This window comes from Citrus sinensis, chromosome 9 (assembly GCF_022201045.2).
Source record: "Citrus sinensis cultivar Valencia sweet orange chromosome 9, DVS_A1.0, whole genome shotgun sequence".
NCBI classification, from domain to species: domain Eukaryota; kingdom Viridiplantae; phylum Streptophyta; class Magnoliopsida; order Sapindales; family Rutaceae; genus Citrus; species Citrus sinensis.
In genome coordinates this window covers 23,911,698-23,936,552 of record NC_068564.1, presented here as the reverse complement: position 1 = coordinate 23,936,552, position 24,855 = coordinate 23,911,698, and the positions used below count along the sequence as shown (strand labels likewise).

Sequence of the window (24,855 nt, the reverse complement as noted above, 5' to 3'; positions counted from 1 at the left end):
ATAAATATCAAAATAGTTGTATGTTGGGAAAGTGGTCACCCCTTACCGGGAATTAGTTGAAGAGTATTAATTGAAGTTTTCACCAATTGTTTATTGCTTTGATTATACTGGTAGTAGTTCTTCTACTAGATCTACAGGGGATTCTTATAAGAAAGCAACCAAATGGATGACAGGTTTTGATGATTATGTAAACAATGGAGATTGTGCATTTGTTGCAGATGAATTAGATTCATATTTGGATGAGAAAGTTATACCTCAGATGGAAGATTTTAATATTTTGAGTTGACGGAAGACAAATGCTAATAGGTATCCTACATTAGCTCGAATTGCTAGAGATATTTTGGCAATTCCAATTACAACAGTTGCTTCTGAATCAGCTTTTAACACTAGTGGTAGAGTTGTGAGCCCATACCATAACAAACTTCATCCAAGCACATTGGAGGCCTTAATGTGCTGTCAAAGTTGGTTACGAGCTTACAATAGCGGTATGAGTTTATTTTAATATGATTAATTTAAAATCGAAAATAAAAAAATGTATTAGACTATTAGTTATTCGGGGACCGGGGACCCTCGGGGATCCCCTGTTATTATTCGGGGAGGGGATGGGGATTCTTTCAAGCAATTCTGACGGGGATGGGGAGGGGACGGGGACATATGCAAAATATCGGGGATGGGTATGGGGAGATTGGTCCCCTCCCCTCCCCTCCCCATTGCCATCCCTAGGTATTTGGCTGGGCATGTACTTCATAAAATATAAATGTAATAATGTAAGTCTCAGGTATATACCTGATTATAAATATCAGTGCAATAATATGTTATCATTTGTAAATATCTGTGTGTAATACAGTAACCTGATGCTTAATCAGTTAAAAAAAAAAAAAAAACTTTGCTGCCGAGAGAGTCTTTCAAGGCCACAAAAAAAAAAAAAAATGAAAAGTAGTTTTGTACTTACGAGTAGCCGAGCAAGTCTTTCAAGGCAATTGCAACAGTCAGCCATTCTAACTTCCAAGACTGAGATCTTGGCCTTTAAATGTTTTCCACGAATAATACAACATTCGTAGTCCGCTGCAAAAGAAAAATTCCATTCCAAGACTGAAGATCCTTACCCTGAAAAGTATGCAAGCGGCAGGTACTTTTCTTCACGGGGTTGGCTTCTTAGAATTATCGATTCATGCACGAGTCCCAATTATACGACTCTTGTGCATCCTTTTTCACGCGTTCAACTTAAACTGCCTTGCATCGAAACCTTGGTAGCTTCGTATCCGTATGAGCGTGATTGGCATTGTGAAGAGGGTTGCTTTATTACTTTCATATTAGGAAAATGTTTGGTGAAGAGAAGCACGAGAGAAAAATAAGAGAAATAAAGAAGAAAATAAGAAAGAGAGTGAGTGGGTAGAGAGAGAAAAGACAAAATTCTCTCGTCTTTCTCTCATGCTTCTCTACACCTAACACTACTCTTCATATTAACCAAATATGTGTTGGGTTTTGGTCAAATAAAAATAAAAATTTAATTGTGAAAAGTCACAACGAATCACTTATGAAAAATCACAATGTTTGGTGATATATAAGAAGAAGGGAGATGGTTTTCAAAAACTAATCTAATTCTTTTAAAAAATAAAATAAAATTTGTTACCTATTTTATTTACAACAATTCTTATCCTTGTCAATTTCCTACAACACCAGAAAATTTATCAAATATAAAGTGTTCATATTTTACTAGTGAATTCTTCACTTTTACTTGACGCAGATTCACTTTTACGGAAGGGACGGGAATTTGGGCTGTGCTTGGGCAGGCGATCAAGTTTGGAGAAAAATCAACACATCTAATAATGCTAAACATTTTGTTGATGCCATTTGCTTTCAAAATCAATTTTATGCTATCGATGGTTTTGGTCTAATATTTGCCGTCAAAGATGATGACGGTACTACTACACGAGTCGCAGAATTACCTACCGAATTTATTAAGATGTTGTGGAGTACTTGTATGTGGTTGAATCTGAAGATGGCACATTATTTGTGGTTTCACGGAGGGGAGTACAAGTATCACCTACTCATCTGGGCTACCTAACTGAAGAGAACACTTACACAACTTTGGGGTTTCAGGTTTTTGAGTCAATTTAGTTACTAACAAATGGACGAAGATCAAGAATTTGGGTAATAAATCCCTCTTTTTGGGGTTTAGTTCTTCACTATCTGTTGATGCATCAAGTAATTCTTACTGTAAACCCAACTGCATATATTTCACTGATGATTTTGTTGACTCTTATTGGTTGGTACCTGGCCTAGAAGGAATACGTTGAGCCATTGTTTGAGAGTTAAGATACTGGAATTTATATCATGGAAGGTGGAAGCATTGAGCCATTCTTTGAGAGTAGTCCCTTTCATCCATTTAACCCACTTATGTGGCTTGAACAATGCTCTTAGTAGCCAATCAGGTTTAGTCTTTTGTGTTCCTTTCAATCAATTAAAATATTTTCAATTCTCAGTTTTAGTCTTCAGTGTCTCCTTTTTAAATCATTTTGGAACAACATTTGCTCATGTTTGGTTTATTGGAATAACTTTTGTTTACGATGGAGCCTGGCATACCTTGCAGAAGCCTAGCTAATTGACCATCTAGTTTCTATCAGTATGTGGCTAGCTAATAAAATTATTTCTTATTTCTGTTCAGTACTGCACAGTTTTTGCAAAATGAAAATACAGTCTTATTTTTTTTTTCTTTTGACAATGCTTCTGAAATTATATGAACTAGTTCGAAAGATTCCGATGACAAAAGTTTTAAGTTCAAAGGATCATTACTTGGCAAACTTCCCAGACATATATCAAGAGACATCAGATGTTGCAAATTAGGTTAAATCTTGCTTAGCATCAGACAAGCTAAAAAATTGTTATTGCTTCCCAATTGATCAAGGGCCCCTTTGAAATTGAAGCATTAAAGTGTTGGGTAAATACTAACTACTGAAGTTTGGAAGTTAAGTTGACTTGATTTTATATTTATATAATGAAAAAACTATTATTTTTGTACTAATTCTGTCAAAATTATTATTTAAAAATTGTATTTACTACAAATTTTTAACTTTTATTTCATAATTACAGTTTCTTTCTTCAGCAGTTGTAACTTAAAAACTACAATACTTCAATATCAAATAAGATCTAAAATTGTTCGATTTTAGCCTTGAAAACTAATACATATCTAATAAATAAATAAATTAGTCAATAGTTGTTGGGTAAGGTTGTGGGGGATAATTTAATACATGAATCCCTTTCACTAATTCTTTTGAAACGAACTTTTTAAATGCAGTACTTGTGTGCAGCTGCGTTGGTGCTATCAGTTATTGCAACATCCGACGCCATCAGCAAAGAACTTCATCAAGGTCTGGTGATAAATTCATGAAATTATTATGGCGAGTTTATATTTTGTCGAAAAGTTCTGGTCTGAACATGCACGGTAGGTAGCCCGAGTAAAAATTGTCCCACAAATGTTGCCTTTTTAGTGTTTAAATAATTAAACCAATAATGGTAGAATTCGAAAGTTCTTTAATTATGGGGTGCAATTGATTGAGTGACTACCAAAGAAAATTATTGTACATTTAATGTAGGAACTTTGGGTTTGAAACATGGAAGTAAAAATTGCTGGCAATATAACTTTTCTTTACGAACGACAAGCAAAATTCTCCCATGTTCTGTTATTCATTTTTGCACCAAACCCTAGTGCAGGTTGGTGTAAGTTACAATAAATTGTAACTCAGAAAAACCCTCTTTATTTAGGTATCATGATTTCTATTTTCAAATACCATGTGTTCAAGTCTTTCTGCATTTTTTTTTCATTAATGTACGTGCGATGATGATGATGATAATAATCATCATAAAGTCTTCTCGTACTTTTGTGGTGTAGATCTGGCCATTTTAAAGATCATAAGTTTAGAGCGGACTATATCAGCAAGAGCATAAAATTAAGTATTTGAATTTAATATCGATGTGATTTTTTTTTGTGTAGATTTTTTAAAGAGATATGATTTAGTAATTATTAGATAAAAATACGTAAACAATTAAATCTTAATACAAAGACATAAGATTATGAAAAAGATAAGTATGAAAAGATATAAAATTCAAAATTTAATAATTAATTATAAGACACAATTTACTTTTATCAAATTTTTAGTCGTATTAATACTCTTTTATGATTTATATATGATGAGAACCATCAAGAGAATATTATTAAAATTTCAAGTGATTTTTTTTCACATTCATGAAGATCTAATCATAAGAGATAGAGCCAAAAAAATATAAACGTATAATTTTCAAAATTTTATTTTGAGATCCGCATCTAAATCTTGTGAAGCAAAAAATCACTTCGTGATTAATTAATATTCAATAAATAAATAAAAGGGAGAATCAAATCTTGTTCATATATACTCTCTTTAATGATCATTGATCAACGCCTAGGAATAAGAAAGAAGTACGAATTTAGGGATCATATCATATTTGTGTTGACATGGGGGAGGATAGACAATGTCATAATACACCTAATTAATCACCAACTTGCCAACTAACCAAAACCAACAAACCCAGCCGACAATTGTAAATGCCGTACGAATAACATTAACCGCCACCTAATCGCCTCGCTTCATAATTAAAACCATTCTCCTCAAGTGAAGATTGCCGTCGCCATTCACCACGCGCGAGGGACAAACGTGCACACCACGCCACGCTTTCGCGTATCGGGATACTTCGAAGTTAGCCGTCAGCGATTGGCTGTTACTCTTTCTGCTATATTCAGTTGTACCTTCCGACTGAAACGTCGACCTTATTGGAAAATTAAAAGGTAAATAATTTTCCATTTTTAATCCGACAGAAATAATTTCTTTTGGCAATGACATTTGGATGTTATCAGATAATAAAATATGAGCTTCTTAAAAGAACAAAAAGCAGAATATATACTGAAGTGTTTGTCACACGTTTTCATTAACTGTAATGCATGTATTTATATACATCATTTGTAACTAATAAAGAGAAAATAAATCAACAAAGTGTTGGCTCCACTAGCAATGGAGTCCCCTTAAGTGGCTTGATTGGGTTTGCTCCTCAGTTCGAGTTGCAGGAAAGTCGCCTTTGTTGGGAGAACCTATGCCTCTCGGTTCGAGCGGGAACTTTTAGTCTGGGTTGTGGTACGGGCTTAAAGGTGCCTCCCACAGTTGGGACCCTCCCCAAGATACCTCGTGGTCAAAATAAAAAAAAATAAAGAGAAAATAAAGGAAACTATACATAAGAGTATCAAAGAGAATAATGGAAGAGATTGTTGTCCGTAACTTGTGGAGAGTATCATGGAGCTTGAGATTATCTGATACTTCTGAGATAAATACGAATCAATTAAAATGTGAAATATTATATTATTTTATTTATTTTTTGTAGCTCAATTGCTTATTAAAATTTTAAATAAATTATCGATTGCGATGTAATTATATAATCGAAGGAAAAGTACCGGTAGTTATTATTATTTTTTCAAATAAAATTGAGGGGTGAATTGGAAACTCAATGATTTTGGCCGTATATATTAAAATGATTTATCGAAATAAATTTAAATAACTTATTAATAAGTTACAGCATTTAAACTTTTTTTTAAAAAATAGAAATCCATTCAAAGAAATTAAAATTATATTTTTTAAAAAGGTTACACTCCTTTAAAACCTCCTCCAACTAGATTCCAAGAATGGATAGACAAAATGAATTTGGCCAAACCACCATAAGTTACAAAACCAAAACAAGAAGAAGAATAATAATCATCATCCTTATCTAATATTAGGAGAAAAAAAAATTCTAAATTACAATACCACAATTATATTATTGAATAATCTTGTAAGAATGTTCCCACACAAAACTTTCTCTCCACAAACTCTAAAATAATCAATCCTTACATAAAATCAATGAGACATCTAATATTGAAAAATATGGAATTAACTTATTATTTAAATGAATAGACAATAAGTTGCACGTCATTGATAATGATAACGAACTAACTTCACTAAACGCATTAAATTGAATGGAGGCCTTGAGAGAATGAGAGGGGACAACTCTTTATTTTTATTATTATTATTTTTTCAATTTTTTTTAACTCAAAAATAGATTTTGGTTTTGGTGTTAGTTGCATGCAACGCATTATAAAGCAGGATGATAGGGCCATGGCTTTATCCAAAGTACAACCACCGCAAGGATCGGACACCAAGTCCCGATTCAATTCCAGTTAAAGAAACGTTTCAAATCCTCTTTATATACGAATGTTTAAAAGTGAATAAAACTCGTTCTTGAATGGCGAGTCACTCACTCCCGTTTCAGAATTCAGACAAAAGCCAAGCCAAAAAAGCCAGCTCAACTCAGTCAAGCCTCAAATTATAAACACTTTCAAAAATTTTAGAAAAATTTTCGGTATCAAATCACTAAAGAGTTAAATAAAAAGAAAAAAAAAACTGCCTCGTACCGGCAACTTACGAATTCCGGTCAGCCATGGCAATCGCCGACTGGCACAGTAGGTCAAACTCCGACAAGAAGCTGTTTGGCTTCTGTCCGTTTTGGCAAACGTCAACGACGGCAACGCCCTCCTCCTCGGCCTCGTCCACACAAAACCTTACGACCAGCAGTAGTAACCCACACGTGGGCGTTCCGAATTCCTCTAGGCCCGCTACCAAAACGGTGTCGTACGTCGCCAGATCCCTTCTCCCTCCCCGACGACGCCTCCGCCTCGATCCTTCCAATAATCTCTATTTCCCATGTAAGAAGTCACACCTGTTTGTATTGTCAACGTTGACTTTCTTTTTTTATTAATAATTAATTACTCATTTGGGACCAAAAAAAAACACTTTTGAAAAAATTGTGGTTGTTTTTTTTTTGTTCACAGATGAGCCTGGAAAGCAAACTAGGAGCGCTGTAAGATTAAAGAACACAAGCAAGTCCCACGTGGCATTTAAGGTGAGTTGAGTTTTATTTATATGTTCATTTGTTTATTTATTTTTAACATTCGTAGCTGTAACATATATTTGTTTGATTCGGTTAAAGTAATGGTGTTGACCCAATTAACCGGTTGGTTTGTTTGTTCGTTAATGGCTTCCAGTTCCAAACAACTGCGCCAAAGAGCTGTTACATGCGGCCTCCTGGTGGCGTTCTTGCTCCTGGTGACAGCATCATAGCTACCGGTAACTAATTTATTTAACCCTATTTGACTTTTTCTTTTCTTTTAACATTTTAGTTTCATGGGGTTGTGGCTATGGAGTTTTTTTAACTGTGGTTGATTTGTTTCCCTGAAATGCACTTTTAATGCTGCCAAATCTTTGAAAATTGTTTTTTATTCAGTTTTGTTATCTTTATTTTCTTGCATGAGAGGTGCAATGTGCTGGAGCCCTCGTTCAAGTGTTTATAGCTGTTTTTTTGTTTTTTTGTTTTTTTTTTGGTGTTGGGATTTACTTTTGTTTTGTCTATGATGGTGTGTAGTGTTCAAGTTTGTGGAAGCTCCAGAGAACAATGAAAGACAACCACTCGACCAGAAAAGTAAAGATAAATTTAAGATCATGAGCCTGAAAGTTAAAGGAGGGATAGATTATGTGCCTGAGCTGGTAAGTCATATTGGTCCTTTTGCTAAATACTTCTGCCTTGCTTTTCTTTCTATTTGATGTTGATGAAAATTGCTTTTGTAATGGTGGAGACCTCTGTTTTAGTAACTATGCAATTTGTTGAAATGCTCGAAAGTTGCTGACATATTTATTCCTAAAATGGTACCAGATACCATAGAACTGTATTTGTAAAATGACAAATGCATGTATTGGTTTTAGATTCATGCAATCCTCATATTTGTAATCATGATAGGAATTGATATATTTTTCAATGAAGGCTTCACTGGAAGCATATTTTCCTTTTCCCTTAAATTTTAATTTGCAGTGGCAAATAATTGAATTTTATTCTTTGTCATGTGTCAGATCACTTGATTATATGATTAATATTGTGCACTTTTTGGGTATGCTTGTGGTATTGGTACGGTGCATGTTATATTCCTCTTGTATAAATTTTGTTATTTAATCTATTCTCTTGCAGTTTGATGAACAAAAGGATCAGGTAACAGTTGAACGAATTTTGCGGGTTGTATTTCTCAATGCTGAGCGTCCTAGTCCTGTAAGTTCAAATTAAAAATTTGTAGTAGTTTGTGTAACTTCATTGTCAATTTAAATGATCATTAATGAGATTGTGATTTCTGGTTAAAGGCATTGGAAAAATTGAAGCTTCAGTTAGCTGAAGCTGAGGCTGCTCTGGAAGCACGTAAAAGGCCCCCACCGGACACGGGCCCCCGGGTTGTTGGGGAAGGTCTTGTAATTGATGAATGGGTACGGACATTATATCTGTACCAACAAATGTTTACTGTTTTAAACTCTCTTTTCAGTAAAACTTAACATTTCCTTTATTACCTTATTCCCAGAAGGAGCGTAGAGAGAAATACCTGGCCCGACAACAGGTTGAAGCAGTTGACTCTATGTAAAAAATGCGGTCTTGTCCTGCTGAAAGTGGTTTGCCTTCCCAGATGAAAACGGTGTTCATCGTAACACCACATTTTTGGGTTTTTCATGAGAGAAGTGCGGATGAATGAGTTGGTAGTTCAGCACTTCATATAGAGAAGAATAATGCATTGTGTTGCTGCTATTTTTCACATGACGAGCAGGGAGTTTGTGATTCGACAAAATAGGAATGAGCCCTTTTACTTGTAGATAACGGATTTTACTATGCTATGCTAATTAAGCTTCTTGTAAAATGTATTGGCTCAGTTTGTATAACCTTTGGTTGTAGGTTTCCTAGGATCATGTCGGGTTTTCTATTAGGATGTAATATCTTTTTCAGAATAGAGTTCATGAATTTCGCAGATTCGTGATCTATATTGTGCATGTTTATGGACATCATGAGTTACCATTATGCTATGAAGTCAAGTGTGTATCTTCCGTTCAAAACTTTACCGGAATTCAACTTGTAGCAAATGGCAAGAGCCTTGCAGCCTGTAGGGTGAGTCTTCAGCCTCAACCTTTTAATTTAATTTAATAATAGACTCTTCAATTACTTGCCGAAGTCTGTAAAATCTGGGTGAAAGCCTTTGTCGAGAGGACCAGAAGGCTGTTACTGTCAAGGTGTCGTGTAGAAGCAGATAATGATAGAGAATATATCAAAGACTAAAGCTGATGGAATTTCAAGTATGGTATTGGAGTATTTTTGGTGAATTTGGAAATAAATCTCTGGTAAGTTAACAAACCAGTGACTTTGGTCACGCATTGACCTCTGCTTCCTCATGTAGAGTCAAGAACAACTTTTAGCTTTTCTGGGTGCTCCTTTTCTAAACTGACTTTTAAGATAAAAATAACGTCCCACGCATGCACGAGCATGACAAGCTCTCAGCAGCTGACGTTTGAGTCCACTATGAGAAAGGCCGCAATAGTAGCCACAACCTTTTCCATTATATCATATGAGATCGTTGTGACCTGCTATCTTTGATATGATATATTTCTAACCGAATGGATGCCGCTGCTGCATCATTGCTTCATAATTTCTACTTAATTGGTTGTCTTGTTTATGCCTTCTAAAACAAAGAGTGAGTTCAAAAATTCCAAACGAAAAAGAAAAAAAATCAATGGGGACAGCTGCAGTCTGGCAAATAAACAAAGGCTAATGATTTCAGGTTGGTAGAGAAGTTTCCGTGTCTTGCATATCCAAAATATATTCAGCTTTTCCCTTTCTAACCTTTTTTTTTTAGGGAATGTGAGTGATTCTTCAGGCTTAACTTCGCTCATCAAGTGTACCGCGTAACAGCAATTTGTGGAAAGATGCTGGTAGGTTTGATAAGTAACCCAAAAACTTAAGCTAATAGGCCCAATATTAGTCTTTGAATTAAGGTTAGTGAAACGAGCAGTTTTGGACTTTTGCTCTGTTTACTATGTTCACAATGAGAATGACCCATGATTGGATGAGCACTCGAGAAAAAAGACAGGACATATATGATGACAAAATGGGATGGGAATATTATGGAGTCCATGTACACTGCATTGCATATATTCTGTTTTCAAGTGACACTGAGATGTGATCTTGAAGAGACAATTGTGACCACTACATGATGGCCACTGCCTTTCTCCATAACGCGGCTGCTGGTTTTTGCCTGTGGCTTCCACGTCCAGTGCATATCTACTTGCACTGCTTATCTCTATTTATATTTCTACATCCAGTGCATATCTACTTGCATTACTGAAATCTCCTTCTGCTAAGAGTTCTCTTTACAGTTTTAATTTTCTTGAAGTTGAAGATGGGGCTTAAAAACAAGGCTTGTGTTCTTGTTACAGTGGGAGCTGCTTTAGGACTTAGAGATCATGGCATCAAATCCAATTCATTTGCTGTGAAGCCAGAATTGACTACAATTGTTTCTTCTATCCTGCAAGCAAAACTCGATCAAGTTGATCGATCAAAGAAGATTCTTGAGAAAGGAAACGAGATGCATCAAGCAGCAGAGGAATCCTTGAGGATGGTAGTCTATCTAAGCTGCTGGGGACCCAATTGAGCTGTTTGTTCAATTCTTCTCTCTTTGGTCGATCAAAGTTTCAGTTGGGGTGCCTGAAATTTTCATGAAACTAGACCTGAGAAGATCAAAGCGTGCGTGCATGTGCAGAATTTGGCAATGACTTCCAGTAACAATTGCAAATGAACTACTTACTAAAGTCAGGAATGTCTTTAATCTTTATCTCAACTATATCCTTGGCTTTTACTAAGAAACAGAAATACAAAATACTCAGTTTTCAAATTCAAGTTAAATTTTCTGAGTATAATCTCGCTAGTCAAACCACAAGAACAGCAATGTTAACTCAATCCTTAAAATCATGGGACAAGTGATGCCCTTAATACATTGTTTATATCCAATCATCTAGGACTCTGATTATTACAATAACTAACAATTGGTACTATCCAACTAGGAGCTCATCTCACTGGGCACCCAGTAAACAACACTTGGTAATTGTCAAACTATAAAGGATACCTCAAGGCATTAGGCATAGAAGACGGCAAATACTTGATTTAGTTTCAATAAGTCAGATCTATAAAATTAATAACTGAAATAGTTTTAGCCATCAAGAATCCATTTATTTTCATTCATGTTTCACGAAACCTCCAGAAGACAAGCACTTCTTTGTTCGCTCACATCCAGTAGCACTTCCATACCTGCTACAACTCTGTACCTTGCGTTACCTTCAGAAAAGCTTAACAAGACCTCTTAGGATGGAAATGAATTTCGGTAACAATTGTAAATAAACTGCAAACAAGAAACAGAAATACTAACTGCTCATTTTCAAATTCAATAGCAAATTCATATCATCGATGCAAATGTTTTTTGTTATATAATCCTACATACAGCAGCAGTGTAATAAGAAAGAAAGAACAGGGCTTACATAGAGATTATGATTTGTCCAAAAATGAAAAAAAGAAAAGAAATCAATATACCTAAAAACAGAACACATCCTGTACAAATAATGGCCTGAAATCAATAGCTACAATACAAATAGCAAATGAGTCTCATATATTATCTGGCAACTGAAAGTTCTGAGAACCAAAAATGTGATGAGAATTGTTCTGAACAAAGACAGCAACTCCGCATTTGCCGCTATTGAAGCCTTCCCATAAGGGAAAAGTGACTGTTCCTGATACATGTTTCTTGGGTGAGATATCTTTGACAGTGCAGAGCTTTTCGAGCTTACGAACAACGTAGTCATTGGACAGGACACGCCCTTTGTTCTCTCCTGCCGGGCAGTTAGTCACCAATCCACTCTCATATAGAGCCACCATGATATTCGCACCTTGATTATCAACCTTGGACCTCAAACTTCCTGTTAAGGAGACTTGCAATGATTCTGAACCTGATGTAAGCCTTTCAAAAGTTGCCTGCATTAATTTTCATATAGATTGCGCATTCAGTTACTTATCCTTAATGTTTGTGAAAAGTTTCTTGTCATTCAAGACTCATCATGTACAGATTTTTGTGTTAGAAACTTATGGTTCATGACTTTCAGCTCGGATACTTCTCTAGTTAATCAAATTCAACAAGATTAGTCATCAAGCTCTAGCAGTTCATTAGTTATGGATTAGTGAAATTGGTGAGACAAACTTTATATCAAAAGATTCTACTGCCACATGACCAAGTGATAATCAAAAGCAGAGCAATATTTTTATCTTGTTACACATGTTCTAAATCAAGGAAAATATTCTTTTGAGATGTCACAAGCATCCGACAAAAAGGAAAAGTTTGTGCATATTTTCTTTTTCTTTAAGGGATTATGCTGGTAAAGATTAATGTGACTCCCAACTTCTCAATCACTTTTAGGTGATGAAATGTCACATTATCTGATAGCTTCAAGATTAGACTTTTGGGCATCCAGAACCTACTTAAATCTACCTACACATATATAGTTGTGTTGTTCACCAGTCACCAAAACAATATAATTAATTAATATGGGAAATTAGTATAATGTGGAAGGAGAGAATCTTCAGTACTCTTGGAATATAATACGTCTTTTCAATAAATTATGACAAATTAAAGTATTTGAATATACTACTTCTATATGCACTTATACTCACACATAGCAGAAATAGTGATAAAAACAGATCTAGAATCCTTTCTTTCATGGTCTGGTTTTTCAGAATTTCTGATAATCTCGTGTTATGTGTTAATTATTGATAGTGTAATATGATTGAGATTTAATTCAGGAGAGAATCCCAGTCTGATAAAATAACAAATTATTCATAACTAAAATCTTCAGAATGATTTGGAACAAGCAATGCACAATGATCACATTCAATATTTGCATCTCTTGAGAGGTTTTCAATTTTTCCTGCAATCACTATAACACATCCATTTCTTGAACCAACTTTGCAACATAAGTTAACATAATTGGAAAAAAAAAAAACAAAAAACAAAATAATGTGAGAACAAAATTATGATCATACTAACCTGGAAGGAAGGAGCAGGGAACTTGGGGGCATTAGCAATTGCAGACAACATACCGTCCTGATCATTCCCCTGACACTGAACCCTGCCTTGAAACACAAGCTGCGGCGTGAACATGGTATCAAGATTCAAAGCCTCCACATAGGCCTTCTGCCTCACGGTCCACTGGCTCGATCCGTACGGATCCTTCCACCCCATGTAATCCCAATAATCAACATGATATGCCAGCACAATTACGGGCACTCCGAGCTCAAAGTCCCCTCTCCCCAGCCTCGACACCAGGATCTCAGCCTCCGGCGACGTCTTGCAACCCTGCGAAGAGAAAAGCTCCACCAGGACTGCACCGCCCCGCCTCATCTCCTCCGCTGACACGTCAGCCGTCGCGTTCTTTTCATGTGCTTGCGTTTCTTTCGCGCCTCCAGATGAACTGCCGCCCTTGCCAAAACATGCCAAGAGACGACGCCCCATTTCTTTTTTCTTTTTCTTTTTTTTTTATTTCGATCTTGCGTCGTCTCTTTGCCGGAGAAAAGAAATTCTGGTGGTGGTGATCAGATCACAATTAAAGTTTCATATATATATATATATAATATATTATATATGCACGTAATATATGTATGAGGTTTTATGCCTATTTACAATAAAGAGTAGTGGAGAAAGAAAATGAAGAAATAAAAGCTGAAGCAAGAAATGGGGATTAATGAGTGAATGGTGAGGCGAGAAAGGTGGCAAAGGAGGTGGTGGTTGTGAGAAAGGGCAAGAGGGTTTTGAATCGTTCTTTTATTATATGATGTTTAATACTAGTTAAGTTTTCATTTTCAATTTGGTTCTGTTTTAGAAATTTCTTTTGTGACAAATGGCTAGTTGTGATTGGATAAACGATGCGTCACGGATACGGATGTGTCGGTGACACGTTGTTGTTGTTGTCAGAAACCGGTTGGGTGTCAGTGCAGGATCCAGCTAGCTTGCTGCGCTGCAATGGCAGCAACTTAACAACAAATTTAACCTAATATAGGGAAATGAGGTGGAAGAATTGGACAAGGAATCTAAACTGTAAAGAAATAAAAATTTAAGGGAGCCCCTATGTTACAATTAATGTAACATACACACTCAACAACAACCACATAAATGATGGACCTACACAATTTGTGTGGTTGTTGTTGAGTGTGTATGTTACATTAATTGTAACATAGCATTTGCCAAAATTTAATAGGATAAAAGCATCGTGGCTGTTATAAATGCGATACTGTTCTGTTGTTTGCTTTGTTGCGAAGAATTAGTAGGGAAGTTGATGTTTTCAATTTTGGTGGATCTTACAAAATTGCACGTGTCGCTGACTGTGTCCCTCTTGTCTCTGCATGATGTATAGACTTGGCGATGTAAAAATTTCAGAACTTCGTTTGAATCATTAAACAATAATATCATCTAATATAGTTTAATGAGAAGATTTGAACCAATCTAATTTCGAGTAGATTGAAATCGATCTAACCTAAATTAACTACTTTATGTTACATTACATTATCGGCTTAATAATACTTGTAAAATTAAACTCTGTTGTATGTTATTATAGGTGTCTGTATTTACTCCATGCGCAAAGTGTTTAACAATAAAAAATTAGTTACACCTAAATATTAAGGGATAGTTGGTTATATATATATATATATATATATATATATATATAAATAAAAGCACTATATAAAATGTGGAGACATCAAAAAAGGGAAAAAAAAATTATTCATTCATCTAAAGAGAACTAGAGAAGTGAGAGAGAAATCTTTGGAGGAACTATATATAATGCTCTTTTGGAATAACTTGATTTTATTTTCTTGATTGATTTTCTTTGAATTCCTTTTTCTTTTCTTTTTTTAACCAAACATTAACTTAATTGTTAGAATGTCTTGCTGGCAGAAGACTAATATTTAGGACTTTGGGAGATTAAAGACGAAGGACAAACATGATATTTCTGGAGATGAAGAATTCAGCTCCTCAAAAAAAATTTATACAATTTTTTAAATTTAATGTTTTGTTTTATGTTAGCAGTCAAGCTTGGGCGGTGAAATTTGGCATTTATTTCATAAGACGTTATCAGTAGTGACAAAATTAAAACCCTTGTTAACAAAACGGAGGTATCATTGTGATGTGAAAACAAAAAGCTTTTAGTCAATATTGTTGTCTCCCAAAGTTCAAGATGCATGAAATTAAATCATGGTGACCAGAAAAATCAGAATGTATGATTTGGAAAATCCTTGGCCAGACAAAGTCTATTAAAATCTTTTTGAACCTTTTGATTATATATATCATCATTCTTTGGCGATCGAACTAAAAGGACCCAATTAGCTGTAAGATTAGGAAGTTGACCGACAAAGCTGTACTAGTCAAAAACTATCCAAATTCCTTTTGTCACTGTTATATAAATCAAATTAGTTTAGTTATGAATTGTCACCATCATCATCATCATCATCCCTTTCCCCACTAGCATTTATGGAGCTGCTTAGTTTCCTTCCTCATTTTCTAAAATATCCAAGTATCCTCTGCCGTTGCAAACAGGCCATTAGGTTGTAGAAACCACCCCAACCCCAACCCCCCCACACCAACCACCGGTTTTATCATTTTGTCCATAGAATAGTTTGATATAGCAAAAGTACTTGAACTTAGGCGTTATACTTAGACCTATGACTTTGGAACCAGCAACCCACTAACAAAATGCCATGTATATAGCTAAATAATTAAGGAAAAGAAAGTTACGTACAAACGTTTAGGAACCTTATTACCATATATAGCTAGGCAAGTAGGCAATATTTTTGATTGATTAAGATGTAGCAATTTGGGACCGTTGCAGAGCCTGTCAAGGAGTCTTTGATCAGGCTATCAATGTAGGAAGATTCTGATTTGCCGAAGCCTGTTCTTTTTGCCGTGACAGGAAGAGTAGATTTAGGAGATTGTATGTATTTGAAAGCTATTGATCATGTGATGATGATAATTGCTGATGTTACTGCTGATTTGTGATGATTGAAGAGATTAATTCTTTATCAAATGTCCCCGTAAAAGTTGTATTTTTAATTTTATCTTTTGAATATGACTTCCCCAGAGAGTTTTCCTCAGGAAAATTAATAATCACCAAAAAAACAAAAAAATAGAGTGATTCGAATTCCACCTAATTAATTAGAAGGTATTAGATTTTGCTCGTTAATTTATTTCATTTTTATCTAACCAATTTCAGTTATATATCCAAGAAATGATCATCTTACAATATACAATAAATAAATAAAAAAATTGACTGAAAATTGAAAAAACCTAATAAGATGTATTTGAAAGAGTCGAAAGAGTTGTATATGTAAGATGTCGAAATTAAAATCGAGTAAAACTCATTGCTCGATTGCTGTGAGATCTCTCGATAGTCGGTCCTTCTTAAACTGCGAAGTGGTTCCTCTTGATTGGTTACCTGATTGCGGGACATGAATGGACCGCAAATGAACATCGGAAATTGGTAAAAATCTTCATACATTTTAGCTTGCTCCAATGAATCAGTGATACGTTGATGCCCTTATCTTTTCTTTTCCAACTCCTTTCATGCACATCATCTCGCCACTTTCTATCTATAAATCATCCACTGAGACCTGTGGTGTAGTTTTGTGGCAGGTATTTGTCATGTTACATCAGAATTCTCTCCCAATCCAATGTTTTATTTGAGTAAATATATTTATATACTGCATGATTAATAGCTAATCAAGGAGAATATAATAATTAAATAAATCTTAATAGTGCATAAATTAAAGTGTATGTGTGTCAAATTTTTCAAAACTTAAATATGATTATCATGAAGGATCCTTATCCATAACCTATGATTTTTAAAAATACAGAATATCTCAGGTTAGGAGAGAATTCTAATCCTTTATTTAATATGAGTAATGATAGACATTATAATTTTTTTATCCCAAATTTCATCCCAAATAGTATGGTATTCAATAGTGTCATTAATTGAGTGGTTGATAATTCTTTACAATATCCAAGTGAATTAATTGTATTATCTCACCAACTACTCAATTAATGACACATCATTTGGGATATTTTTTAGGATAAAAAATTTGAGATGTGTAGCATTACTATTTTTTATAAGATTTCAGTGAATTAATTGTATTATTCTCACCAATCAATTGATGAATACCACGGTGTTTGAGATGGCGTTTGAAGATAAAAAATTTAGGATATTTAAAAGTGAAGTTCAATCTAAAAACCTATAAAAAATAAAAAGAATAAGAAAAATATATCTTATAAATAAAAAAGACTCGACCTCTCAACTTAAGAAATAGACGAAATCAACGTGCTTATTACATAAAAGTAATTTCCTGTGCTTTAGAACTAATTAACAGGTCAACAATTCAACATACGTTTCATATTCCTAATAAACAACAATGAGATTTCTAGCACTTAGCCGTTTCGACCTCAACCTCTGTCATTTTCCCTCACATTTGCATGGACCATTACAAACTGGACAAAAATTTACTCGTCTGATTGCATTTGGCCCGCCAACACATGGCAAGATCTCATTGGAGTACCACAAAGGGCGCGCCACTTGTACATCCCTATAGATAAAATTGGATCATATATACATAAAACACTTTGTAATTTTCCTCGTGCATGTAGCTCTATAATAATTCATGTACTAATGCAGCCATTGATCAATGCAATTTGATCAATCAAAAGTGTCCATAATTGTAATCAGAATCAACTTGCCCATAGGCATGACCCCACAGCATCTGTTGTTGCTGGCCACATACACAGAATCCAATACGTGTTTAATTGACCCACTACCACCACCAAGCTTTTATTCTCCAAGCAAACTCAATATAATCTCCACTACCCAGCTTCATATTTCAGCCAATTTTAATTCGCTAGCACTAGTTCTTTTTTAAGATAAAATTTTGTAAACCCTTTTGCATTAGCTAGCCATGTTAGAAGGCAAAGCAGTGATTGGTGAGACTGACATGCTTGAAACCATGCAGCAAGATGCACTTGATTTGGCAGCAAAAGCGCTCGATTTCTTTGATGTCACCGAACCCACCGAAATTGCACGCTTCATTAAAAAGGTATTTTATGCTAGTGAACATGTGCAATTTTTCTTATATATTGTTGTTGTGGCTTAATAGTTTGTGTTTGATGGGCAGGAATTTGATAAGGCGTATGGGACTGGATGGCAATGCATTGTGGGGACTGATTTTGGTTCATTTGTCACACATTGTTATGGGAATTTCATCTACTTTCGTGTTGGTAGCCTTGCGATTTTGCTCTTCAGGGGCTCTGCTGCTCCAGGGAGCGACGATGATGAAGCAAATCAGTTTGCCAAATTAGCTGTAGAGACAGTACAAGCTTAATTAATGTTTTTGAAACTTCAGTATTGCAGCTCCCTTGGTCTCTCTTGTATCCTGTCTTAATTAGTAGTGTAGACTAGAAAGACCAAGAAGTAAAAGAGCGAAAAAAATATATACGTGTTTTTAGTTTAAATTATATATTCACCCGTTCAGTTTTGTACAGTATATTTTATTAGCCTACATGAGTAAATAAAATGCGTTGTTAAATTAAGAGAAATTGTGGAAAAAAAATTGTGCTTGAGGTTTAAAAATGCTAAAGTGAATTAATTTTTAGTTCTTGGTAAATTTTGTGTTATATTCTAGGTATTTATGGTTATTTTAGCCATGCATGCCCACAGTTTTGTAACTGTTTTATAAGAAGATCGGCACTGTTCAAGTCAAAATAATTTGTGTGATATACAAACGTTCAGTTCATTGTTTATCGTCCACCACATATATGTATATCTGGAATCCTCCACTCGTGACAACAAGCGCAAACAATAATTTTAGTCTATATGAGAATCGATGACTCAATGAAAATTCTAGTTAATGGGGGCACAAACTGTGAAAATTCATTTTCTCTTGCATCAATCTAACTTCACCTTTAATCTTTCTTATCCGTTCACTTCTTTTGTTTGGTTAACATTAGGCTTGTTTTTGAGATATGAATATGGCTAGCTGTATGAGGGTGTTGAAGAGGTGAAGCTCAAATCTGGACTTGGGAATGTGTATGACGTGTCACTTGCTTGTCAGAAAAAGTAACGACATGTTGGGTCATTGAAGTTCAGAGGAGTTGTGTGATACAAATGCTATGTCGGCTGGTGCATTAGTCACGCACATGATCCATCACGTGTTTCACTAATCCAAACGGCAGCCTCATATGCGTTTTGAGTAGCAGATTATATGAGCTTGTGACAAGTGTCCTTAAGCAAATTCAAGAAGCTGTTAATTCTGTTAATTCACGCGGGATGCAGCTGGAAAACCCAGAAGCGTGAGCTGGTTATTTGAGGTCCTTCTAGATGATTCTACGGGAAGTATAAAAGGTCCTATGATCTGTTACTAGGGGGTAGCAATTCAGTTACATGTACTCTTCATCTTTGTAACTTGTAATCTCTGAAATCAATGAAAGCTTGCTTCTCTTTTCCCAGTGGATGTAGGCAAGAAAATGACCGAACCACTATAAGTCTTGGTGCAGTGTGTGATCTGTTCTTTCTATTTTTGCTTTTGATTTGTGATTGATTCCAGTTACCAAACCAAATTTCTTCTCAAACTCAGTCTAGTGTTAAGTCTAGTTAAAGATCAAGTTTCTTAGAGTGGATCTTGGGGGTTCCAAATTAATCTTGGTGGTTAATTGGTTCTAACAAAGGGAATAAACTATTATTATGAAATTGGCATTTTCAATTAATATGTATGGCATTAGGTAGTACAACTTGTTTTCTTGATTGAATAATTTTTTTTTAGAGAAAATAAACTTCGTTCATTCATAAAGCTAAAAAGATACATTTTTTGAAGGGTATGATTCTACCCATACAATAGTTTCACCTTTCTCTAAAGTTAGTCTAGTTAGAGAATGAGGAATGACCTTGCAAGGTCTTGGAGTATGTTGGACTTTAATAGCATTAAAACCCTTCATCTTACTTTGCATGTCAGCAATTTCCCATTAGATCTCAGTTCTGCTGCTCTTCCTACTATTGACAAAATGAATTATCTCTTGAAAGTCTGATTCAATAATTATAGATGACAAGCCTCCATTACTAGCTACGTCCAGACCCCAATTCATAGCTTTGGCTTTTGCAAAGGCTACATTACTATAAAACTTTGTGATCTTAATTGCAGTTGCTACAAGATTTTTGTTGGCATTCCTTATGGCATTGCCCAAACCTGCATGTTGTTCCTCAGAATTAATGGCAGCATCCTCATTAACTCTACACCAATTTGATGGAGAAAGGCTCTAGCATATTTGTGTTTGCTTTTTCTAATCAGCCTTAAGAGCTAGTGTTGATTTTGAATGAATCAACAACTGCTTCAGCTTTAGCCGCTGATATGCGAGGGTTTTCTCTTTTTCCTTTCAACAAAGCATGGTTTCTTGCACTCCAAGTTACCCAAAATAATGCCACCATAATTTATGTATCAGCTTTGCCTATTCTTTTTGCCAAAGCATGCATTATGCTGAGAATGTCTTAATCTGCAATATGCCTAATTTCCTCTGCAACCTGAGTCGTTTTCTAAATTTTTCATGCTGACTTACAATCCACTAGTGCATGAAACGCGGTCTCCATGCTATTCTCACAGATTTGGCACAAAGGTTGGGCTAAGATTTTTCTCCTCCACAGGTTCTCAGCTGCTGGGAGAAGGTTCTTTGCTGCTCGCCATATAAAAAATTTGATTTTTTTTTCTAGCAAAGACATAGTCCAAATGATAGACCATTGATATGCTTTCTGCTCAGAGCAACTTGGAAGATCTTAAAAATTAATCTTCAATGCCACATAATATTCACTTTTTACAGAATAATTTCTTTTTTTTTTTATCATAGTGCCAAAGTATTTGATTTGCCATTGGACTACTAGGTAGAGGGATTCTCGTAATAATATTTGCATATTCTTTCACAAAGTATTGATAAATCAGGCCTTCATCCCATTGATTGTCAGCATTAATCAACTTTGAGACAGTAGCATCCATTGGAAAAAAATGGAGGGGAAACTAGTTTGAAGGATATTGGTCTTGGCATCCAGTTTACTTGCAAAATCTCTAAATCCCAACCCTCCCCTTTGCAGGGCTTGGCTCAATCTCTCTTATCTCGTCCAATGGATCCTTCTTTTATCCTTGTTATTACTTTACCAAAATCTAGCAATAGCTTGTTGGATATCAACACAGATGTCCAATGGAAGTTTAAAGACACTCATTGCATAGGTTGGAATAGCCTGAGCTACTGCCTTAATAAGTACTTCCTTACCCCCACTTAAGAAGAATTTTTGTTGCCAGCTAGTAATCTTGCTCATTACTCTTAGCTTGATATCATTGAAAAACCTTTCCTTTTCTTTCCAATCATGGATGATAGCCCTAAATACTTCTCATGTATAAAGACAACATTGAGTTAGAATATGTTCTTAATTACTAAAGATACTCTATTGTTTGTGTTACTGCTGAAAAACATTGAGGATTTGTCATAGTTGAACAAATGGCTTGATGTATCAAGTATAGCAATAAAAGATTTTCTTAAGATGTTGACAGTCTTCTATTGAGGCTCTTGTAAAGATAAGATTATCATTAGCAAACAAAATGTGTGAAATGATGATATATCTATTGAATTTCAGCCCATGTATTAAGCCTTTTCCTTCTACTCATAACAATATGTTTGAAAATGGCTCTGCACATATAGCAAATAAGGAGAAAGAAGGCAGTCCTGCCTTAGGCCTCTTTGAGGGTGAATTATATCTTTAGTTGTTCCATTGATAATAACAAAGAATGAAAATGTTATGATGCATCTCATAATTAGGTTTACCCAAGATTAAGCAAAACCTAACTTCATCATTATTTGCTTTAAGAACAGTCATTCCACTCTATTATAGGCCTTACTAATATTAAGTTTTAAAGCTACAAGTCTATTTCTCTTCCTTTTACTGTGCCTAATCTTGTAAAGACATTCATAACCCCTAATAATATTATTAGTTATGAGCCTATTTGGGATAAAGGCACTCTGTGTTGGGGAAATAACTTGGTGAAGAATGCATTTAAGCCTATTTGTTATGGTTTTAGTAACAATTCTATAAATCACATTATATAAGCTTATAGGCCTAAATTCAGTCACCTTCTTAAGCTTTTTGACCTTTCGTATTAAAGCAATGTAAGTGTGATTGAGAGAAGCTATTGTACCTTGCTCATTTAGGATATGAAGGCATGTGGACACTACACCAATGTAAACCAATTTCCAATTCTTCTGGTAGAAAGCAATCAAGTCCCAAGGCCTTAGTAGGGCATATTTGTGATAAAGCTTTAAAAATCTTCTTTTTAGTGAAAGGCTATTGTAGTTGTTCATTCATCTTCTCAATAACTTTTGAAACCATTCATTCTAAAATTACTTCCACCTGCTTTTGTTTTAGATTGGATGTTGAGAACAATTTGGCAAAATAATCACAAAACTCTTTTTCCACTTCCTCATCATTTTCTGTCCAGTTCCCTTGGCTATCTTCAATGCCTCATATATTGTTTTCATTTTCCGTGATGAAGGTTTTGCATGAAAGTACTTAATATTTTTATCACCCTCTTTCAGCCAGTCAGCTCGAGATATTTGCTTCCAATAGATTTCTTCATCAATTAGCAAATTATGAATCTGTCTTTTGACACACTTAATCTCCTCTCCATTATTGTACTACATCCCATTGAATCTCAATTCCTTTAATCTGTCCAGTAGCTTTTCTAGCTTCTTTTGTCTCCCACCAAATTCTTCTATGCTCCAATGTTTCAGCTGCTCCATTAAAGCCTCACTTGTTTACTTGAATAATTGAAGGGTTAATATGACTCCAACTACTATGCTTACTCAATTCCCTTTCAATTATATCTTTACAAGCTTTATAAGCACTCAACATATCCTCATAATGAACTCTTAAAGCGTTTCTTCTCATATAGCTTAGCCCGCTCCTTTTTCTTGCACCTCCATCAATACAGGGCAATAGTCAGAGGTCCACATTTCCAAATTAATGGCAACACAATCATCATATCTATCACTCCACTTCTTATTAAATAAAAATCGGTATAGGCTCTCCTCAACAAAATCATAGACATATCTACCATTACCCTAAGTAATAGGATAACCTTTACAGCCTAAGTCTATTAGGTTGCAATCTTGCAAAGCTTCTTTAAACTCCCTGATCATACTTAAGTTTCTGTCATTGCCACTTATTTTCTCATTTAAATGCAAAATTTCATTGAAAGCACCAAAGCAAAATTAAGGAGTATCAAACAAACTTGCTAACCTCCTTAACAATGTCCATGTATGCTTCTTTAGTCTTATTTCTGGATGTTCATATATCCCTGTGCATTTCATCCAGTTGTCATTCCCACTTTGAACTTAAGTATCAATATGGTGACTACTGAATGAAGTGATGCGCACATTAACATTATTATTCTAGAGTATTGCCAATCCACCTACCCTACCATTTTTACTAACAGCCCAACAACTTTCAAACTTCAACTTCTTGCTTACTTCTGACATTTTCATAGATGTTAATTATGTTTCACACACAAACATAATTTTTGGCCTATGTTGTTAGAGAATTTTTTATAGGGCTAAAAACGTCCAGGATTTCCCTAAATCTCACACATTTCAGCTAAAGATTTTCATGGTTGTCAGTGGGGATGGCCACTAGCCTTAGCCAATATATTTGTAACTACTGGCATTGCTGTCTTCATATCCTTTGTTGACAGTGCTTCCTATTTCAACTTGAGTTTTGTTGGAGGTGAATGATACTGCACTTGCTTTTGTGTTGGCTTAAACGGATTAACTATTTTAAAACCTTTTAGCCAATAATATTCGTTGGATATTTGCACTCTTCTCCCTTTGGGCACGAGCCTAATATTTCCATCTACGTTTGTTGGCTGTAATTGAGTTACCTTTGGCCCATTTCCACTGATCTTTGGCTTCAAGCCCATATTAATAAGATTTTCATCCATGACAAAATCTTCATTTTCCCTCTTATTTTCATTTATTTTTCCCGCGTCACTGCTCATCTTCCCAGGGGAATTTGCTTTGACAGCTACTAGGGATTGCTTATTGCAATCTATTAGCTGCTTTCTTGAGCCTTGTAAACTATGCATTAATTGGGCTTCACTTACTCCCTCTTCGTTGCTTTTTTCATTCTCTACCACATGTTTATCTTCTTGATTTGAACTTGATAATTTTTCAGGCTGCGTTAGCCCTATTGGATTAATTGAACTGCTGGTGTTGGGGGTTGAGTTGCCTCTATAGTTCTCATGCCCAATCTTTGTTGGAGGGTTGATTTTCTTGCCATCAGCTTTCTGTTCTCTTTCATTGTTTATGTTTGTTCTAGATCTCTCAAATAATTAAACTGCTTGCATCTACACCCCATACGCAAGTTTATCTTTCGGTTGCCCCTTGTACTTATCACCTTCCTTGTATGAATGTGCAATGATCCACAATAGTAGCAAAAATCTGGTAGTCTTTCATAAACAACTGGAATTGAAATGTCATCTTGACATTCGTACTATAAATAAATGATTTTTTTAAGTGGTCGTGCGATGTCAATTGATATTCTCGCTCTAGCATATTGACCAATGCATTCTTCATCTTCATCTGCATCAACTTCTTCTACTATCCAAATTGCTTCTCCCAGGACTTTAATTGTTCCTTGTTCCATGCATCCAACTGGGACATTATGGAATTGCACCCAGAAGGCTGAATGAGTAAATGATTGTTTTGTTATCTCCCTTATACCACTTGGTTCCTTAAGGACTACTAGAGCAAGCTCAAAGTGCCAAGGCCGTCCTGCTAAA

The 24,855-nt window shown here is 35.2% G+C and overlaps 3 protein-coding genes across 3 annotated transcripts; 2 read left to right on the top strand and 1 right to left on the bottom strand.

Annotated features, from left to right (window-relative positions):
• The first annotated feature begins 6,190 nt into the window (after positions 1-6,190).
• On the top strand, positions 6,191-8,904 carry LOC102623278 (vesicle-associated protein 4-1-like). Its single transcript, XM_006464602.4, has 7 exons — positions 6,191-6,763; positions 6,890-6,960; positions 7,103-7,184; positions 7,480-7,601; positions 8,077-8,154; positions 8,244-8,363; positions 8,456-8,904. Exons 1-7 carry the CDS (start codon positions 6,499-6,501, stop codon positions 8,513-8,515), a joined length of 798 nt encoding a protein of 265 aa, XP_006464665.1. The 5' UTR covers positions 6,191-6,498; the 3' UTR covers positions 8,516-8,904.
• A 2,440-nt stretch (positions 8,905-11,344) lies between these two features.
• LOC102623764 (hypothetical protein) lies at positions 11,345-13,789 on the bottom strand. Its single transcript, XM_006464603.4, has 2 exons — positions 13,004-13,789; positions 11,345-11,937 (listed from the first exon to the last, which is right to left on the bottom strand). Exons 1-2 carry the CDS (start codon positions 13,466-13,468, stop codon positions 11,572-11,574), a joined length of 831 nt encoding a protein of 276 aa, XP_006464666.1. The 5' UTR covers positions 13,469-13,789; the 3' UTR covers positions 11,345-11,571.
• Positions 13,790-17,818: 4,029 nt separating this feature from the next.
• Positions 17,819-18,617, top strand: LOC102624055 (uncharacterized). Its single transcript, XM_006464604.4, has 2 exons — positions 17,819-18,084; positions 18,163-18,617. Exons 1-2 carry the CDS (start codon positions 17,947-17,949, stop codon positions 18,367-18,369), a joined length of 345 nt encoding a protein of 114 aa, XP_006464667.1. The 5' UTR covers positions 17,819-17,946; the 3' UTR covers positions 18,370-18,617.
• Positions 18,618-24,855: the final 6,238 nt, after the last annotated feature.

What these genes read in the sequence shown, in the direction of transcription:
- LOC102623278 (XM_006464602.4), top strand. Translation starts at nt 6,499, where the DNA reads ATGGCAATCGCCGACTGGCACAGTAGGTCAAACTCCGACAAGAAGCTG. An exon ending in AGTCCCACGTGGCATTTAAG is followed by an intron (nt 6,961 to 7,102) that starts GTGAGTTGAGTT and finishes AATGGCTTCCAG; the next exon opens with TTCCAAACAACTGCGCCAAA. An exon ending in TAGATTATGTGCCTGAGCTG is followed by an intron (nt 7,602 to 8,076) that starts GTAAGTCATATT and finishes ATTCTCTTGCAG; the next exon opens with TTTGATGAACAAAAGGATCA.
- LOC102623764 (XM_006464603.4), bottom strand. Translation starts at nt 13,468, where the DNA reads ATGGGGCGTCGTCTCTTGGCATGTTTTGGCAAGGGCGGCAGTTCATCT. An exon ending in TCCCTGCTCCTTCCTTCCAG is followed by an intron (nt 11,938 to 13,003) that starts GTTAGTATGATC and finishes AAATTAATGCAG; the next exon opens with GCAACTTTTGAAAGGCTTAC.
- LOC102624055 (XM_006464604.4), top strand. Translation starts at nt 17,947, where the DNA reads ATGTTAGAAGGCAAAGCAGTGATTGGTGAGACTGACATGCTTGAAACC. An exon ending in TTGCACGCTTCATTAAAAAG is followed by an intron (nt 18,085 to 18,162) that starts GTATTTTATGCT and finishes TTTGATGGGCAG; the next exon opens with GAATTTGATAAGGCGTATGG.